The 20,020-nt window shown below is 42.9% G+C and overlaps 1 protein-coding gene across 2 annotated transcripts in view; it reads left to right on the top strand.

Annotated features, from left to right (window-relative positions):
- The window catches only part of DNAH9 (dynein axonemal heavy chain 9), a 313,352-nt gene that overhangs the window by 166,167 nt on the left and 127,165 nt on the right, over nt 1–20,020 (top strand). Inside the window, exons 42-43 of one of the 2 annotated variants that reach the window (XM_045527160.1) lie at nt 461–622; nt 3,974–4,170. In XM_045527160.1, coding sequence (XP_045383116.1) covers nt 461–622; nt 3,974–4,170 — 359 coding nt within the window. Of the gene's footprint in view, nt 1–460; nt 623–3,029; nt 3,075–3,973; nt 4,171–20,020 lie in introns of those variants that run through there. The other variant, XM_045527159.1, reaches the window with a different exon arrangement.

Here is a 20,020-nt window from a genome sequence, read left to right as displayed (position 1 = left end):
TGCCTTCAATAAATTACAGCTGTTGCAGTTGTTTCTTTATGACAAACATAAAAGGATAATTTCAATGTATTGAGTGTGTGAGATGAGCAATACTAGTTTCATGGGCATATTAATTTGAATTATTTGGACAACTTCAGAAAGTCAATTTTGTTATTCCTGTTTGGAAAGTGAGCCCACTGTGGTTCAGAGATGTCACACTTCTTGCCCAAAGTCACATAGTTGCTGTGCGGCTGTGACAGCATTTGAGGTCAGGTCTGTCTGCCTCCAATACCTGTATCTTTCTCCACAAGCTCCCTCTCAGCTTTCTAAGCGCTCCTCCCGCCCCCAGAATGATGTACTTTGTGATGAGACCATCCCCCAGCGTCCTCCCAGCATGGGCAACATGCTCCAGAAAGTTCTCCTAGCTGTTGTACTTCTGAATTGTTTTCAATATTTTTTTTTTTGTCTGTTCTACTTGAAGGGCATTCTCTTCTCCTCGGTGGAATGTGTGAAATCCACACAGGACCTAGTAAAACTCTATCTGCATGAATCAAATCGAGTTTATCGGGATAAGATGGTAGAAGAAAAGGACCTTGAGCTGTTTGATAAAATCCAGACAGAAGTACTCAAGAAAATTTTTAATGTGAGTATTGCCCTGTGGATTTTTTTTTTGTATTTGAAGAGTAATGATAATTATACAGATGATCACCCAAATGATAAAATCTAGCTCATTAATTTGGAAAAATCAGAGATTAGGTAAGGAAGGAAATGCTGTCATTATTTTACCCAGGTAAAAAAAAATGCTGGAACAAGAATAGACACAAATTAATCATAGAGTCTCAGCACTGGAAAGGTCCACAGAGATCATCTGACCCACGTCCCAAGATAACACTGAGTCCCCTCAGTAGCGTTTCCCAGATGGGTTGTGCCAGATGATGTCCCGGCATCCTTGGGAATTCACAATCTCATCTTCCCAAGGTGGTCGTTTTGGAACTGCTAGTGATTAGAAATTTGGAATAATTTTGAAATTTGGAACATTTGGAATAATTTTAAAGCCCAGAAATGTATTCTAATAATGATTTAAAAGTTATTTTCCTGTCCACTAATGTTACATCTACATGACAAACTTTCGAATATTTTCGTACCATTTGTCTTATTCTTCCCAAGTCTTCTCTTCTCCAGGCCAAATAACCGCTATCCTTTTAGCTGTTTCTGCCATGGGTTGGTTTCAAACCAGAAATCTGACCTCGTCTTGACTGCGGTTCACATCAGCAACCCCTGCTGAAACTGTGGTGCCTGACTCCATCACATAACCCAGCTGGGGTCTGGCCAAAAGCACGATCATCATTCCTCTCTTCTTACAGACTAGTTTGCTTACTATATTTCCCAAAATATGTCCCGCTAAACAGCCAGATACTCCTTGGAAAGAAGGCGTCTGTGAGGAATGAGTTGACAAAGTGCTTCATATTCTATTCCTCTCTTGGAATTCAGTTAGGACATTAAAGCCCTGAAATCTTGAATAACCTTAACTGAAATATCATTTCACAAATGTATTGGACCCTAAAATTCTTTCCCCTTCATAAAACCTATTTATAATTCAGAGAATGAATGGCCCATGGAATATGCCTCAGGAAGCACTAATACATTAACACAGCCGGAGATTACTTAGCGTCAAAATTATGCCACAGCCAACACCGAGCCTTCTATTAACCAAAGCCCCATATTTTCGATACATACTGCTTGTCAGTCCTCTCTTGAACTTAGAAATAATCAAATCCTGTGTTTAAGTGCACTTTGTTGTCCCTATCCTCACCTTGTTTGGTTTAGCTCTGTATTTTTTCCTGATAAGACCCTGGCTCTACCTCTGAAGATGTTCACAGCCCATCCCAACCTATATGGCAGCCTTTTGAATGTTTGGATAGCATTTTAAGCAACAGGTTTGAGTCTGGTTTTTGCTATGTCAGACATCCTGAATCTTTCCATATCTCTCATCATTTTTATGGAACCTGATATTTGGAACTGTCACATCTTAGATGCCCTTCTCTGAGCATTGCAGAGTTAGCCAATTATGCAGTCATCGTTGGCTCTGCACATGAGTTTTAATTGTCTTCAGAAGTGGGTCTGAGCTACCACTTCAGAGTAATGATGTGAATAGACATAGACTCCACATCTCAGCCTTTGAAACAGAGGTCTTTATGTGGGTCCCTATAGTATAGGCACATCCTTTTGATTGTAGACCCAGATGTGATTAACACAGCCATTATCCTTCACCGACAACATTTGAAATGCCAGCCTGAAGCACCCTTGGCTACACCAAACCTTGGTATTGGTAGCAAGGAAAAATCACAAAATTTCCACCAAAGAAGAAATATAATCCTGTTTCCACCACTCAAAGCTTAAGGTTCTCTGATTCATGGCCCTGTGTGATTAGGTGTCACTAGTAAGGAATCTTTGATTCCCTGAGTTGCTTGATTTTCTCTCTCCTTTCAACATGGCATGGCTCTGATCACAAAATCGGAGACTTCTTGTTTTGTTCATCAAAGAGTCTTTGTAGACCAGGAGTTTCAAAACCACACTTTAGTTCTTTCTCTGCTAGATCGTTAGTGTCAATTGACTGCCATCAGAACCGATTCCCTGAATGTTAGTCCATTCTCTACCCGGGTAAATGTATTCTCGCATTACTTTCTCATGTGAGTTCTCCTAAAGTACCAAGAATAGCTGTCCTGCATTGCATTTATATCTTAACCAAGTGTCTGAGCATTTATTCTGGCAAAGCTGTAATAGTTTAAGAGTTTTCTATGGCCTGAAAGCATCTTCGAAATATAATAATTTTTTGATATTTAACTCTGCAGTCCTTTCTTCTTGCACCCAGGTAGCAGTCCTGGTTCTCTGTAAGTGTTATTGTCATCCTCCCTTTCCCTATATGAGGTTTGGTGAATCTTGTCTCATGAGCTCACAAGGCTGACCCAGCAGTGACGTATGCCCTGGGCAATGCCTGCTCATGAATTGTACACTGATTACCTCTTCCCCAGGTAGATACTCCAGTCTGAACTTTGGGAGAAAAGAATGGCAGCGGGGAACATCTGCTTGTGCTGGTATAACTGCTTACTTGTGTCTTACAAAACTTAATCTTTCTTGGACTATCCTCCTCAATAACCTTGTCTCCTCCCTCAAGTCTCAGGTATCTGGGTTTTGATAAGTGAGTAGTTCCTTTTGGTCTTCTCTAATATGAAATTTAAAAATTAGTTGCCTCTTCAATACTCTGAGGCTACGTTGGTAGTGAAGGGACAGAGACTCCATATCTTTTTAATTAATTGAGTCGTTATACTAGGTATTTATTCAACAAGGTAATGTTTGTCCTATGTGTGAGATTTGACACACAGTGAGCCCAAACCCCTGTGAAAGTTTTATAAATGGGGATGAGGATTTCTGTAAATGTTTTAAGATTACCAGTGTTTGAGTAACCAGTTGCCTAAGGACGGTTAGTAGCATATTCTTCAGAAACCAAGTTCTCTGGACTGAACCTGCGAAGTTGGAGCTTACAACCTCCTACGGTGTGCAGTCTCACAGCCAGCAGGAAAGGATGCTTTTGGACACTCCTGTGGATTGGGGTCCCAAATCTGTGGGAATGGGGGAGATGAGGCCACTGGGCCATGGTTCCCTTCATCCAACACTGGTGCAAGAGCACCTGCTTAGGGAAATCCACCCACGTGTCCCATCCACTCTGTGACCACAGAGGACTCTTACAGTGCTTGTGAGGAGGCCACTTCCCTCCTTCCATTTCCCACTCTCAGCTCACAAGGAATGACACACGTCATCTGTGACTTCATGGAGCTGGTAAAGGAATGTTACACATCCACTTAATAAGAGCTTTTCAAAAAGGAGGAAGTTTTGGAAGTAGCACTGATGCTCAGTGTTCAGGGAGAGTGCAGAGAGGAAAAACATAACTCGGGAGTCAGTCAGGAGGGTCCTTGTTTCTCTGTGTCATCACCAGGATATTGAAGAGACCGTGCAGCAGACCCAGAGCCTGAACATGTATTGCCACTTTGCAAATGGTATTGGGGAGCCCAAGTACATGCCTGTGCCATCCTGGGAACTCTTGACCCAGACCCTGGTGGAGGCCTTGGAGAACCACAATGAAGTCAACACGGTGATGGACCTGGTGCTCTTTGAGGATGCCATGTGCCATGTGTAAGTGTGCATCTCGCTGCTCCCCAGCTGCTTCCTCTTCCCAATGACAGGGGTTTCAGTTGGTCATTTGAGGACACTTTCATAAAGCCAGGGAGGCAGCTTCCACTTCCGCCATGAAGGGCGAGATGGCTGCAGGCAGAGCAGCTGCAGCTCCTGCCACTGGCTCCAGGGGGCAGCACAGTGCTGGCTCGGGCAGAGCTGGCTTCACTTCCCGGTCTGTCACTTCGTATCCCTGGGTGTGATCATGGTGACACCAGGGAGGATTTGAGGTCCAGAACAGCTCGGGACCCACATCACTACCACTCCTACTGGTCAAAGGACAAATTGTTTTTTTAAAAAAGCGAGATACAGTGTTTTTGTTCAAGTGCAAACTATTTCAAAAATTAAATATCCTTTTGAGTGTTGGTGCTGTCCAGAGGATCACTGAGGGTAATCACCAGCCTCTCAGATAATTTGCGCTCCCACCAGTGCTGTCCCCTGTGCTGCTCCTCACAGTACCCCCCCACCCCGCCCACCCTCCAAAACTCTTCCACCTTTCCGGGAGGAGTTCATGGTCTTCAGCTGCAAAATCTGCCTCACTGCGACCTTCCCTTCACTGCCGGATTCTGCCTGAAACCTGACTGGCCCCTGCGTTGGGGAAAGTGGTGTTTCCTTCCCCACCCTCTGTGCCCCAGGCCCTAGACGGGAGCGTCTTCCCGCTCCCCAGCCCCACCACAAGGGCACACTCAAGTCCTTTCTCCTCTTGTCCTTCACAGACCCCAGTTCTCTCTAAACACAAGTAATACAGCGTTGGCACTCCTCTCTCCTTGTTACTGTCCCTGCTGAATTCCAGCCGCTCCACACTGTCCACCTGTGGCCTTGGCACCTGGGCCCTCCCTCTCCTCACCCACGCCTGACTCACTCCCGGCATCTGTCCAGCAGGTCCTTCTGTTCCTTGGCCCCCTTGACTCCCATGGTCATTCCTTCGGCCCCACCTCAGCTGTCGCTCACGCGTCCCTACCCTAGAATAGCAGTCTGCAATCATGAGCCCACCTCCGAAATCTCAGCTTCAGACACCGCACTCTCTGGCATGTACCTTCCACCTTTCCACTCACCTGCTCTGGAGTTTTGTTCCAGCTGTTCCTAAACTTCATCAAGACTTCCTTCCCTGGACCAACCACCTTCTCAACCTCTTTATCCCTCCCCCCACCATGTCTTTACTTTCCTTTTTAACGACCATAGACTCCATCATCCCAGTGCCAGCTCCCCAAACTCTCCTGTCTCTGTATCCATGGGACAAAACCCCACTGTGGTTAAACCCCACTATCTTCTTATTCTGCACCTGCCCCTAAGCAGCTGCACATTGTTGAAGAAGTCCCCGACCACGTTGACTACTTTTGTTTCAGATTTGCAGCCACAAATATCAGATAGGCTCTCAACCTTGCAAGAAATCATCCTCCACTACCCTGGCACTTGGCTCCTCTTGCTGTCTTGTGATAGCACATTAAACATTTCTCCTTTCTTCTCAAACTTCCAACCACCTTCCCCTTTCTTCATTCCCAGTTAATGAGCATGTCTCTTCTTTCACGGAGATAATGAAAGTGACCAGAAGAGAATTATCACACCACCTTGTCATCAATTCTAACACCCTATGCATATCCCACCTTGCCTCCCACCCACGACCCTGCCTTCCCTGCTATTGCAGTTAGGGAACAGCCCTGTTCCTACCGAAGGCCAGTCCCTCTGCGTGTGCCCCAAACCCCATCTCCTCACACCTTCTCAGAGACTTCATTCTTCATGTAATTAATTATCTTCCCTCCTTCTCTCCCCTACTCCTCTTCCCTCTCGCTCTCCCCTCCCTCTTCTCTCGCCATTCTTTCATCTCCCCCATCATTAACTCCTGGATCACATGCACCAGGACACAAACCTGCCACGTTTTCATTTACCAAAAAGTAATCAACTATTCCTTGACCCTTATATCTCTCTCCATCTACTGCCCCCATTTCTCTGCTCCCGCTCATGACAAAACTCAGCAAAAGGGTTGCCCATCCCTGTCCTACCTCCCCACCTCTGATCCCCTCCTCTGCCCACTTCTCAGCACTTGAACGAAGTAGCTCTTACCACAATCACCACAGCCTGGCCTCTTGCTAATGTCAGTTGTCACTGCTAGATCCTCACCTGTGCTACGTGACACCCCCTGCTCCCACGCACACCTCTGCATTTGTCGTGATTAACCACTCTATCTACTGGTTTGCATACATCCATTCACCTGACACATACTTCGTATGAGTGCAGGGATCTTTGTTTTAATTCACTGCTAGGTTCCCAATACCCGGGGCACTGTCTGGAACCTGGCAGGTACTCAGTAAGACCTCTTAGTGCATCCTATGCAGAGGGAAACAGAGAGGGAAGGGAGTAGAAAAGGCTGGGGGTGATCCCAATTTTAAGTAGGGTCGTCAGGAAGGCCTCCCTGAGAAGGTGGCTTTGATATGACATGTAAGAGCTACGCTCGACATAGAACTCACTGTGGGCCTGGTGCATAGTGCTTTGCATATACCGATGCATTTAGTTTTCACAAAAACCCTGAAGAAGGTGAGGTCTATAATTATCCCTGTGTTATAAATGAGGGCATTGAGATCCAGAGAGAGCAGAGAGGTTGCCTCAGATCACACACGTCATAAACAGGTGAGCCAAAACATGCTCACATCTGGCTCCGGAGTCTGTGCCCGAGACCATCACACCATGCATTTCTTCATATGCCTTTTTCTCTCCCCCAACCCAACGTAAGCTCCTTGAGCACATTGTCTTCCTTGCTGCTGAAACCCTAGGCCCTTAGACGATGCCCAGTGCGCAGTACAGGTTCAGTAAATGAGGAGTTAGAAAGCCTGCTGACTAACCTGGTGAAGCTCCAGCATCTTCCCTCCTCTTTAAGAGGTACCAGCACCTCTGTCATAGTCTTGGAATTGAGGCAAGTCTTTGTCCTTTAAGAGTGAATTTAATTTGGGAGAATAGCAAGTGATTTGGTCAATGCAGTTTCCAACATGGGTGACCAAACTGGCTAATGTCGGTTTTAGGAAAAAATAAGGCCTGGCTGTGAAAACTGGCTTTGCTTCTGAGGCTCATAAACAGACTCTGAGGACAATTTCCACATTTAGCAATGACAAAATAACTGGAAAAATGAACTGCCTGGAAGGGGCCAACTCTGAAGAATAAAGTGTATTTGGATGTATTAATAATTTCCTGTACATTTGTTTAAAGATATCAATGTCCCTTTATCCTTGTATTGCCCTCCCCTGCCCTCCCTGGGGCTTTTTGACCTCCCTGCTGCCTTTGCCAGCCAGACAGAGCAGAGCATTCCCTTCTTAGGTCAGAAAAGGGAGCACCTAACAGTGCAGGGAGAAATACAGATACCCTAACAGTGTGGGAAGATTCCACGGCCTTGCTTGGCTGCACACAGCTCAGAGGATTTTGAACTCACTCCAGGAAGGTCTCCCGCCCTGAGACCCCAGGAGGGAGTAAGACAGGGAAGAGAGGAAGGAGTACGTATCTGCCTTCCCTGGAACCCGCAGGTCCAGGGGCCAAGGTGAGAGTCTATTCTTATGGTACAATAAAGCACATGCTCATCTGACTCCATCTTGCTGTTTACTCTCATTTCTTGAGTTCTTAGCATTTTCTTTTGTTTGATTTCGCTACACCTTTCCCCAGCTTTGTTTCTCTCCCTTTCTGCTGCTTTGATGCAAAACCCAATAACGGAGCACTGTGTACTGGTTATACACACAGGTTCTGGAGATAGAGCCGGACCCAGGTTCAAATGGTTCTGCCGCAAATTGACTGGGATGCTTTGGGAGAATACTTAGCTTCCCAAAGCCTCGAATGTTCTCACCTGGAAAATGGGGACAATAAAAATGCCTGGATCATAGGGTTGTTGCTATCTAAGCAAAGCGCTTTGCACTTAATAAGCAGTCAATAAATATTAGGGTCTTTTTCTTTGAACTGTTGGTTTCTTTTTTTTTTAATAGTACCATTTTTCTTTTCTACTGACTTCCTCCAGTATTTCTGCAGATTCTTGTTCTGCTTTTTCTTAAACCCTTAAACTACATCTTTTGCCCTACTTTGGGCATAATCTCCATCCATTTTTTTTGTCCCTTTGTATTTTTGCTCCTACAAATATTTTCTGCTTCCTTTTTTCTCCTCTTAGAATCACTTAGCGATCACTAGCAAAACAAGAAACTACAGATGTACCTCTCTTGTGCCCCAAGTATCCCCAGTCCTCTAGGGGTGTGTGTGTGTGCGTGTGTGCGTGCGCAGGCATGTGTTTAGTCGTCAATAAACCAACTTCCTCCAGCTGTGCTGTGGTGCATCTTCAGCTATTGCTGTGAATCTCCCAGAAATTCAGTAATGGGCTTAACTTAGACAGCCTTGGTTTTCTGGCCCAGGAGCCTTTTAGAATATTGATCTTCTTCTTAAATTTTGTAATTTAGATGCAGAGTCCTTTGCCCTCGTCAGAGGTTGTTAATGAATCCCCAGCTGGAGTCTAATGCTGACGCTGACGGTTGCAGACTTAACCATTCTTCTTTGGAAACTTCATCACTAACGATGCACTTCCCATTTAGATATTGAATAACATAGGCCATGCTAAGCTGAGTTCAGGCTTCCAGAATAGAGCTTCCAGAATCCGGTTGGACTCTTCCACCCCCTCCTCCTTGCTTGTCTCTCTCTTTCCCCTACTTACTCATTCCTGCCCACCCTTTCTGAAGCAAGAGATAGGGCCTGGATAACTTAGAACCACGGCTTCTCCTTTCATCAGGCACCATCTAATGTAGACAAAAAACAGATGATCTCTCGTACCTGGCATAAGGAATGATCACGTACATCACCCCAAATGGGTTGTTCTGTTTAAACGTAACAAAAATACATTGGATATCTTCAATGTCCTAGCACTGTAGAGAATACAAAATTAGTATATGCACTCTTCAGACATCTAGAAATTATGGTTTAATAAGACAGCAAGAGAAGTGTAAATCTGTCTGGTACAGGAGAGAATATAAGTACCACAATTAAATAATTAAAGTGAAAAAGTAAAATCATAAAAGAACTAAATGTAGGTCAATAAATAACTCCTGAATATTTAGGTGAATACATTTTAACTATGTAAAATTTAATAGTCAACTACATACAATTTTAAGTCCTAAAAATTTCTCTACATTAAAGCACCTTGAAGAAACCTAGAAGGTAAAAGTGCCAGATTGAAGGATAATTCAAAACATACATAAAGGAGTATTACAAATAGAGAAGAACACTTCAATTGAAAAGTAGGCAATGGACATGAACAGAAAATTCACAAAAGAAAAAATATGTGATGATCAACAAACATGAAAAATGTTCAATTCCCCAGAAGTCAAATAAATAAAGATTAAAACCATAATATTTTCAACCATTAAATTGGTAGATTAAAATATATATGTACGCTGGGCACGGTGGTTCACACCTGTAATCCTAGCACTTTGGGAGGCCGAGGCGGGAGGATTGCTTGAGCTCAGGAGTTCGAGACCAGCCTAAGCAAGTGAGACCCCCGACTCTACTAAAAATAGAAAAAATTAGCCAGGCATGGTGGCGCACAACAGTAGTCCCAGCTACTTGGGAAGCTGAGGCAAGAGAATAGCTTGAGCCCGGAGTTTGAGGTTGCTGTGAGCTGGACTGATGCCATGGCACTCCAAGCCAGGCAACAGAGCAAGACTCTGTCTCAAAAAAGATATATATATATATATATATATGTAACACCCAGTGTCACCAAGGGTTGGGGGCTAGACTTTCTTACCCACTGTTAGTTGTAGTTGTTAAATCATATACACTTTGTTTTAATTTCAAAATATTAAGGGGATAAAAATGTTTTTGGTCACATGGCTCACTTTTGCAATGCTTGAGTCATGGCCCATCATCCAAATAGTGTTCATTATATACATTAGATAGATGTTTGACACTCCCCTCCTCCTCCTCAACCCCTGCTTGATTTCCACTGAGTTTTACTTCCCTCTGTGTATGTGTGTTCTCATTGGTTAGTTCCAATTTAATAGCAAGTACATGTGGTGTTTGTTTTTCCATTCTTGAGATATTTCATTTAGGGTAATGGTCTCCAGTTCTATCCAAATTGCTGCAAAAGGCATTAATTTCATCCTTTTTATGGCTGAGTAGTACTCTGTGGTGTGTGTGTGTGTGTGTGTGTGTGTGTGTGTGTGTGTGTGTGTGTATCACATTTTTTTAATCCACTTGTGAATTGAACATTTGGGTTGATTCCACATCTTTCAATTGTGAAATGTGCTGCAATAAACATTTGAGTGCAGCTGTATTTTTGATAAAATGACTTCTTTTCCTTTGGGTAGATACCCAGTAGTGAGATTGCTGGATCAAATTGTAGGTCTACTTTTAGTTCTTCGAAGAATCTCCATACTGTTTTCCATAGAGTTTGTACTAATTTGCAGTCCCACTAACAGTATATTAGCATTCCTTTCTCTCTGCATCCATGCAGCAACTATTGTTTTTGGACTTTTTAATGAAAGCCATTGTAACAGGGGTAAGGTAATATTTCCTTGTGGTTTTAATTTGCATTTCCCTGGTGATGAGTGATGTTGAGCATTTTTTTTTTCTGATTTGCCTGAGTTCTTTGTAGATTCTGGTTATTAGCCCTTAATCAGATGTATAGTTTGAAAATATTTTCTCTCATTCTGTAGGTTGTCTGCTCTGTTGATTGTTTCCTTAGCTGTGCAGAAGATTTTTAATTTAATCAAATCCCATTTATTTACATTTGTTGTTGCTGTGATTGCCATTGGGGATATGTTTATAAATTCTTTGCCTAGGCCATTATCTAGAAGAGTTTTTCCTACACTGTCCTCTAGAATTCTTATGGTTTCATGACTTACATTTAAGTCTTTTATCCATCTGGAATTAATTTTTGTGAGTGGTAAGAGACATGAGTCCTGTTTTATTCTGCATGTGGCTATGCAGTTTTCCCAGCACCATTTACTGAATAGGGCTTCTTTTCTTCAGAGTATGTTGTTGTCTGCTTTGTCAAAGATCAGTTGATTGTAAGCAGATGGTTTTATGTCTGGGTTCTCTGTTCTGCTCCATTGGTCGATGTCTCTATTTTTATACCAATACCATGCTATTTTGGTTACCATAGCCTTGTAATATAGTTAGAAGTCTGGTAATGTGATGCCTCCAGAGTTTTTCTTTTTGCTTAAAATAGCTTTGGCTATTCAGGCTCTTTTCTGGTTCCAAAAAAAGCATAGAATTATTTTTTCTAGATCTATGAATTATGATGTTGGTATTTTACTGGGGACTGCATTAAACCTGTATATAACTTTGGGTAATATGGACATTTTAACAATGTTGATTCTGCCAATCCATGAGCATTGTATGTTTTTCCATGTGTTTGTGTCCTCTGCAATTTCTTTCCTCTGTGTTTTGTAGTTCTCCTTGTAGATATCTTTCATCTCCTTAGATAAGTATATTTCTAGGTATTTTATTTTCTTTGTAGCTATTGTGAATGGTACTGAGTCTTTGATTTGACTCTCAGCTTGACTGTTATTGGTATATAGAAATGCTATTGATTTATATCCATTGATTTTGTATACTGAGACCTTGCTGTATTTATTTATCAATTCCAGGAGTCTCTTGGTGGAGTCTTTGGGGTTTTCTAGGTAAAAGATCATGTCATCAGCAAAGAGCAATAGTTTGACCTCCTCTTTCCTGATTTGGATACACTTTATTTCTATCTGTTGTCTGACTGCTCTGGCTAGGACTTCCAGCACTATGTTGAATAGAAGTGGTGATACTGGGCACCCATGTCTTGTTTCAGTTCTTAGTGGGAATGCTTTCAACTTTTCCCCATTCAGCATGATGTTGGCTGTGGGTTTGCCTTCTGTGGCTTTTATAATTTTGAGATATGTTCCTTCTATGCCTAGTTTGTTGAGGCTTTTTATCATGAAAGCATGCTGAATTTTGTCAAATGTTTTTTCTGTATCTACTGAGTTGATCATATAGTCTTTGTTTTTGCTTCTGTTTATGTGGTGAATCACATTTATTTACATATTTTGAACCATACTTACATCCCTGAGATGAAGCCCATTTGATCTTGGTGGATTATTTTTTGACATGGTGCTGAATTTGGTTTGCTAGTATTTTATTGAGGATTTTTGCATCAATATTCATAAGGGATATTGGTCTGTAGTTTTCTATTTTTGTTGTGTCCTTTCCTGGCTTTGGTATCAAGGTTATACTGGCTTCATAGAATTAGTTGGGAAGAATTCCCTCCTTCTCAATATTATGGAATAATTTCTATAGTATGGGTACCAGCTCTTTGTATATCTAGATGGTAGAATTCAGCTGTTAATTTATCTGGTCCAGGGCTTTTAATTGTTGGAAGATTTTTTACTACTGCTTTGATCTCGCTGCTCCTTATGGGTCTGTTCAGGAGTTCTATTTCTTCCTGATTGAGTCTTGGAAGACTTGTGTGTTTCCAGGAATTTGTCCATTTTCTCTATGTTTTCTAGTTTATGTGCATAGAGATTTTTGTAGTATTCATGATGATGTCTTATATTTCTGTGGTATCAGTCATAATGTCTCCTTTTTCATTTCTGATTGAGCTTATTTGGATCCTTTCTCTCCTATTCCTGGTTAATTTAGCAAAAGATCTGTAAATTTTAGTCATCTTTTCAAAAAAGCAACTTTTTGTTTCATAGATCTTCTGTTATTATTTTTTTTATTTTCCATTTTATTTAGTTCTACTCTGACCTTTGTTATTTTTTTTCTTCTACTGACTTTGGATTTGGTTTACTCTTCCTTTTCTAGTTCCTTGAAATGTGACATTAGGTTGTTAATTTGTAATCTTTCTCTCTTTTTGAGGTAGGTATTTAAGGATATGGATTTTCCCCTGAGGAATTCTATTGCTTACTCCCATGGATTTTCATAACTTGTGTCCTCTTTGTTGTTCAGTTCAAAAAAATCTGTTGATTTCCCTCTTAATTTAATTCTTGACACAATAATCATTCAGGAGATGATTGTTTAATTTCCATGACTTTGTTTAGGTTTGAGTCTTTCTCTTATGATTGATTTCTAGCTTTATTCCACCAGAGTCTGAAATGATACGTGGTATAATTTCTATTTTTTTTAATTTGTTGAGGCATGTTTTTATGGCCTAAGATATGATCAATTTTGGAGAATATCCCATGTGCTGCTGAGAAGAATGTATATTCAGTAGTTTTGGGATAGAATGTTCTGTAAATATCTGTAGGTCCATTCAATTTAGAGTCTGGTACAGGTCCAGTGTTTTTTAATTTATTTTCTGCTTTGATGATTTGTCCAGCTCTGACAGTGGGGTGTTGAAGTCTCCAGCATTTACAATGCTGCTATTTATTTCTTTGCTTAGCTCTAGTAAAATTTGCTTTATGTTTCTGGGAGCTGCTATGTTAGGCTCAGGTATATTTACAATTGTTATGTCTTCTTGTTGTATTGCTCCCTTTGCCATTATGTAATGACCCTCTTTGTCTTTCATTACCTTTGTTTATTTAAAGTCAATTTTATCTGATATGGGAATGGCTATGCCTGTTTTCTTTTGGCTTCCATTTGTGTGGAATATTTTTTTCCATCTTTCATGTTGAGTTTGTGTGTGTCCTTGTGGTTTATATGTATTTCCTGGAGACAGCAGATACTTAGGTTGTGTTTTTTCATCCATTCAGCCAGTTTATGTCTTTTCAGTGACACATTTAAACAATTAACATTAAGAGATAGAATTGATATTTGGGATGCTGTTCTGTTCATCATGTTTGGTAGTACCCTGTTGCTTTGTTTTACCTCTTGTGCTATTGTTTTATAAGAGTTGTGAGCTTTAGCTTTTGTGGGTGATTTTACAGTGGTGGGTATCTACAGTGCTGATTCATATATAATGCTGCTCTGAGTATTTCCTTCAGGGCAGGTCTGGTCATGGCAAATTCTCTCAGTGTTTCCTTATCTGGAAAAGACTTGATTTCTGCATCAACTGTGAAACTTACTTTTGCAGGACACAAGAGTCTAGGCTAGCAGTTGTTCTGTTTAAGAAGATTGGAGATGGGGCCCAACTCCCTTCTGTCTTGTAGGGTTTCTGCTAAGAAGTCTGCTCTTAGCCTGATAGGTTTTCCATTATAGGTCAGTTGTTGTTTGCATTTACCTACTTGTAGAATTTTCTCCTTCATTTTGACTTTGGCCAGATTGATTACTATATGTGTCTTGGAGATGTCCTGTTTGCTATGAATCTTCCCAGAAGTTCAATGACTATCTTGTATTTGGATATCTGGATCTCTGGCAATACCAGGTAAGTTTTCCTCAATAATTCCCTCAAATATACTTTCCATGCTTTTAACTCTTTCTTCTTTTCCCTCAGGGATGCTTATAATTCATATGTTAGTTCACTTCACATAGTCCCATATCTCTGTAAGTGATTTCTCTGCCTTTTTGTGCCTCTGTAAATGACTGGATTAGCTCGAGAACCTTGCTTCAAGCTTTGAAATTCTTTCTTCTCCTTGGTTTAGTCTGTTGCTGATGTTTTCTACTGTGTTTTGAAATTCCCTAAATGACTCTTCATTTCTTTAAGTTCTATTATATCATTTCTTATGTTGTCTAGCTCTTTATTGACTTTTTCATTAATTCCTGAAATATGAAATATGTTTTGGCTTCTTTTTGTTAGTTTTCAAGTTTCTCTTCAATTCCATTCATCTTATTTGCCATCCACATTCTGAATTCCATTTCTGTCATTTCAGCAATTTCCTTGTGGTTGGAGTCCACTACTATAGCTCCATTGTGATCCTTTGGGGGTGTTGAGTTATTTTGTTTTTTCATGTTGCCAGGGTTCTTTTGCTAGTTTCTTCTTGTCTGGTCCCTCTTTTCTCAGCTCTGGGTTAGTAGGATGGCAGGGCACTTATTCTCCTTTGCTGGGAGCTCACCTGTTTAGTTAGGAGAGGCGGATGACCCACCTTAGATGGAGCTTTCGTAAGCTTCTCTGGAATGTTGTTCCATCAGGGGAGGGGCAGGTGCAGTGAGAGCTGTTCTGTTTCGACCCATTCCCCTGTGAGTGCCTCAATTTAACCAGTGCTGGATGACCTTCATGTGGTATGGAGGGTTGTTTCCCAGCTCATTGCTGAAAGTTTGCATTGGGGGCTGGATGTGACCCTCTCCACCACGGTTGTTTTTGTGGGGGATTGCTCTGGCTGGGGTCACCCAGTGGAGGTGACAGTGGCTGCTGGGTGAGTCAATTGAGACAGTCATTGTGGATGGCCAGGCTGTAGACATTTGTATAAACCAGGTCCAGGAGTAATGTCTGCTCAGGGCTGGGGGGCCCTAGATGAAGCATTGGTCCTTGAGGAGGTTCCACCAGCCCAGTGGCAGTGATGAAGATGCAGAGGTAGTGTCTTGGGGCTTAGGCTCAACTTTGGACTCTTGGGGGTGGCACAGAGCCTTGGGCTCAGGTGCAGTGAGAGATTCACAGCTGGCTCTGGGGATTACAGGGGCAGAGCTTCACATATGGATGGCTGTTCTGTCAGCGTGGAGACTGCTGCTGCCCAGTCATGCAGGCAGGGGTTTGTCTCAGTGGCCCAGAGATTATGCAGAAGGGCCAGAGTTGCTGATTGGCCACAGTTCTCTCCCTCACACCTAGGGCCCACTGAGGCAGTTGCCCAAGACTTCCCATGTGGTGCCTGTGGCATCTGAGGTTCCTCCTCTCCTCAGATCCCACACAGAGAAAGAAGCATCCTCAGATCCTAGTCACAGGGTATGACCCAAGGGAGCTTCTGTTCTGTCTGCTCCCTACCTGGCCCAGTGGGTGTGATGCGAAGGCTACTGCTGGAAGGCTGAGTCCCAAGCAGACCTGGCTCCATGCACCAGAGTGATCAGTATGGTGTCAGTTGCAGAAACCTGGGATTGGCAGTCACCAGGTCTCTGCTAGACCTTCTCTCTGGTGCAATGTCTCTGTATAGACTCTGAGCAGCTCCCTGATCAGCCCAGAGGCCTGCAGTGGAGGAGGGAGACCACTTTTAGCTCAAGCTGCCTGTAATTTTTGTTCCTCTCCTATAAAGCGGTGCTCCCTTGGGTTGCTTCTATTCTGCTGTTTTCCCCTCTTCCTAACAGTGTAAATTGTATTGGGACCCCAGCTTAATCTCTGAGTTGGTGGGTGGTGCTTGTAAGAATAGGCCACGCCCTATTTGATTGAATCAGTAGGTATTGTAATGAGCTATATATATACAGTTGTTCTGCCTCTGTGTTTGATACCTGCATGAAAGAACTAACTTCAGAGATGTTCCTTTGTGCCTGTGATAGGCTTTAGCCCTTTAGAAGGAGTACTTCAATGCCCCAGGCAGTGTGAGGGGCCATGTAGCTCCCAGGAGATTGCTTGTGCTCCACCACAACAGAGGTGGGTGGAGGAGTGAGGCTGGGAGAGGTTAAGTTGGGCAAACCTGGAACCCTCTGCAAAGTCTCGGCAGGGCTGAAAGGTTGTATCCCAGACCCCTGGGAAAAGCCAATGGGAGAGGGGCCCAAGCAGCCTCTTCAAACTGGAAAGACTGTTCATAGGGGAGGAACCATCTGTAATTCACCAACTGGCTGTCAGTGTGAGCTCCCCTCTCTCGCTACCCCTGCCCCCGAGAGTCTCCCTCTAGTGTCTGTTGGCAGATCTAATGTGCCATGCTCAGCCACAGTGGTGCCACAGGCTGGGAACTTTTCTCCGGGGGCCCTGCCCTAGTCTGACAGCATGACTTTCCTGTGTTGGGTGGGTAGGTGCTCCACCAGATCTCCACAGCTCAGATCCTCACTGTACTCTCCCATCAGTTCTACCCACATGGGCTCCCTCGCCTCCCAAATCAAGCTTTCAAATCTATCCCTTCTGCCCCCTAGCAACCCACTCGAGTCTTGGGGGCATGAGGTCCAGCCTGCATGTCTGACCCACTGGCATGCACTCTGGGGAATGCCAGCAGGCAAAGAACTCCTAGACTGGGCACAACTAGGTCCACTGCAAGTTGTCAAGGGGGAAGGTGTGGGCCCCACTCTCTGTGGAAACCTCAGACTGGAGGACACTGCAGTTGATGAGAGGTTGTCACTCATAAAAATTTCAATCAGCTGTGGTGGGTGGGGGAGGTGGGGAGGAAAAGAGTCTGAACGGAAGATAGCAGGGACCCTGGCTCCTCCAGTCCCTCTGCCTGGGAGGAAGCCTGCAAGAGTGTCCATGCTCTGGGATCATGCTAGTTCTCCACCCAATTCAGTGGTTGAAGCAGCACTTGGGTTCATAAGGGTAGAAAAGCTTCCAAACAACTCAGCAGCCTCCTAATTACCAAAGGTGTATGAGAAGGAGAAACAGGATTCCTGCCCCTCAGCCCCCCACCCCCCGCCTTACCCCTTCACTGTGCTCTGAGCCTCTCTGGGTCAGATCCTTGTGAATATTTTTTCTTCTTTTTCCTTCTCCTGTTCTGTTCCCAGTTTCCCTCCATGAGGTACCCGACAGACTCTGGCCCTTATTCCTCTGAACTACAGCCGAGCTGTGCCCATTCCTCCCTACCCTTTATCTGAAACCCTTTCTTCCCTCCAGTATGCTTTGGCTCTGCCCCCAGCCTATGTCTTTTGAGAGGACCATTCATACTGTTAACATTGATCAACAGAATTGATATGTGGGATGTTGATCTGTTCATCATGTTGGGTAGTACCTTATTGCTTTGTTTTCCTTCTTGTGCTATTGTTTCATAAGAGTTGTGGGTTTTATGGGGTTTGGGGTTGATTTTATGTGGATGGATGTCTATTGTACTGATTCATGTATAAGACAGTTCTCAGTATTTCCTGCAGGGTAGGTCTGGTCAAGGCAAATTCTCTCAGTGTTTGCCTGTCTGAAAAAGATTTGATTTCTCCATCAATTGTGAAATTTAATTTTGCAGGATACAAAATTCTAGGCTGGCAGTTGTTCTGTTTAAGAAGACTGAAGATGGGGCCTCAATCCCTTCTGGCTTATAATGTTTCCACTGAGAAGTCTGCCGTTAGCCTGATGGTTTTCCTTTGTACGTTAGTTGTTGCTTTCTTCTTGCTGCTTGCAGAACTTTCTCCTTCATTTTGACTTTGGCCAGGTTGATTACCATGTGTCTTGGAGATGTCCTATTTGCTATGAATCTTCCTGGTGTTTGATGACCATCTTGTATCTGTATGTCTGAATCTCTGGCAATACCAGGGAAGTTTTCTTCGGCAATTCTCATATACACTTCTGCTACGGGTTCCTTCCCAACAGCATACACATACTGTAGGAGAGATGAGGCAATAAGGACTCACAAACCAAGTTATCAATATATGCAAGAAATGTGCAGAAATAAGAAAATTCAAACCACGGAAGCACAACACAAACCCACTTGCATTTGTTAACATATCAAACCCCACCTGCCACAACTCCTTCCCAGCCCTTCCTCCAAACTGGGGCTAGCTAGACCTCACATTGCTACACCCTTATTTACTTTGACTATGGCATTTCTGATTATATCACTAACACAAGACAGGGATACAAGACTGCAGCCTGTGCAATTCAATCTCAAATGTATCCTCTGCTCTAGCCTGAGTTCTTGCTCTCACACTCTTTTGGTCCCCAAAATCACCAACACTGTCTGTCTTCTGCGTCCATCTCTACACAGCAGCCTGATCACTGTGTCATATGTTCCTGAATTCACCCACTGAACACATTCTAATTCAACTAACATAGTCCAACATATTCTCATCCTCCAATATAACAGACACACCTTTTGATCAATTCTACCATAAGGAGAGTACAAATTGGAACCACCATTCTGCAGGGGCAGTTTTTCAGTATGTGTCAAAGCCCTAAAAATTATCTTACTGTTTGACTCAGCAGTTACACTTTTAGGAACTTATCCTGAGGAAATAATTAGAGATACAAACAAAAAAATTATATAACATTATTTCTAACTGGGAAATGTTGGAAACAACCTAAATATCCAACAGTACACTATTGTAGACTAGCAACTTATTCTATTTTTATTATCAATACAATGTTCATATTTTATACAATATCAGTCCACCATCAAAAGCATGGTTTATTTAGCCAGTTATTTAATGGCATGATAATCACAGTACATTGCTAACCAACAAAATTATTTCAAAACCCTATGTACAGTGTACAAGGTGTACTCAATTTTTAAAATAAATAGGATATAAATATATTCACTTTTCAGGTATAAAAAATGTTTATACAAATAAATATAAGTTTATACACATACAGACAGACACTAGGAAAAAAGTTTGGAAGAACATACAATTGATGTCAATAGTATTTATTGCTAGATAGCAGAATTATGGATTTTTATGTATTTTATGTGTGTTGTACAATGCACAGCCATTGTTTTTAAAATGAGAAATGAAAAGGGAACGGGGCTTATTTTAATGAAGAATGTAGCACCTTACATAAGGTCTATCTACAGTTGAGAGGGGTTGAAGAAGAGATTGGCAATCACTTCTCGCCCTTTGGCTGGGATCCAGTGTGAAGACAAGATTGGCAGTGCACCCCGGGGAGAGGCTGTGAGCAGCCCGAGGGAGGGCGGAACTTTAGGAAGGGCCGGAGGGGCAGGAGGAGTGGTTTCCCCTGGAGGGGATGAGGCCAGGAACAGACCCCATTGCTGGGGGTGGGAGGGGAACATGAGAGTGGGGACAAGGCTGCCCAGGGAACACCAGAGTCGGGAGTGTCTTGTGTGTGGACAATAAGAATCCACAAACACTCACACAAGGGGCATCGATGTCCGGGAAGGGTTGAGGGAGGCAGAGAGAAGAGCTATGTCAGGGATCCCTGTCCGTACCCTGCTGACTTTGC

This window comes from Lemur catta, chromosome 15 (assembly GCF_020740605.2).
Source record: "Lemur catta isolate mLemCat1 chromosome 15, mLemCat1.pri, whole genome shotgun sequence".
NCBI classification, from domain to species: Eukaryota; Metazoa; Chordata; class Mammalia; order Primates; family Lemuridae; genus Lemur; species Lemur catta.
This window is presented reverse-complemented; position numbering and strand designations above follow the sequence as displayed.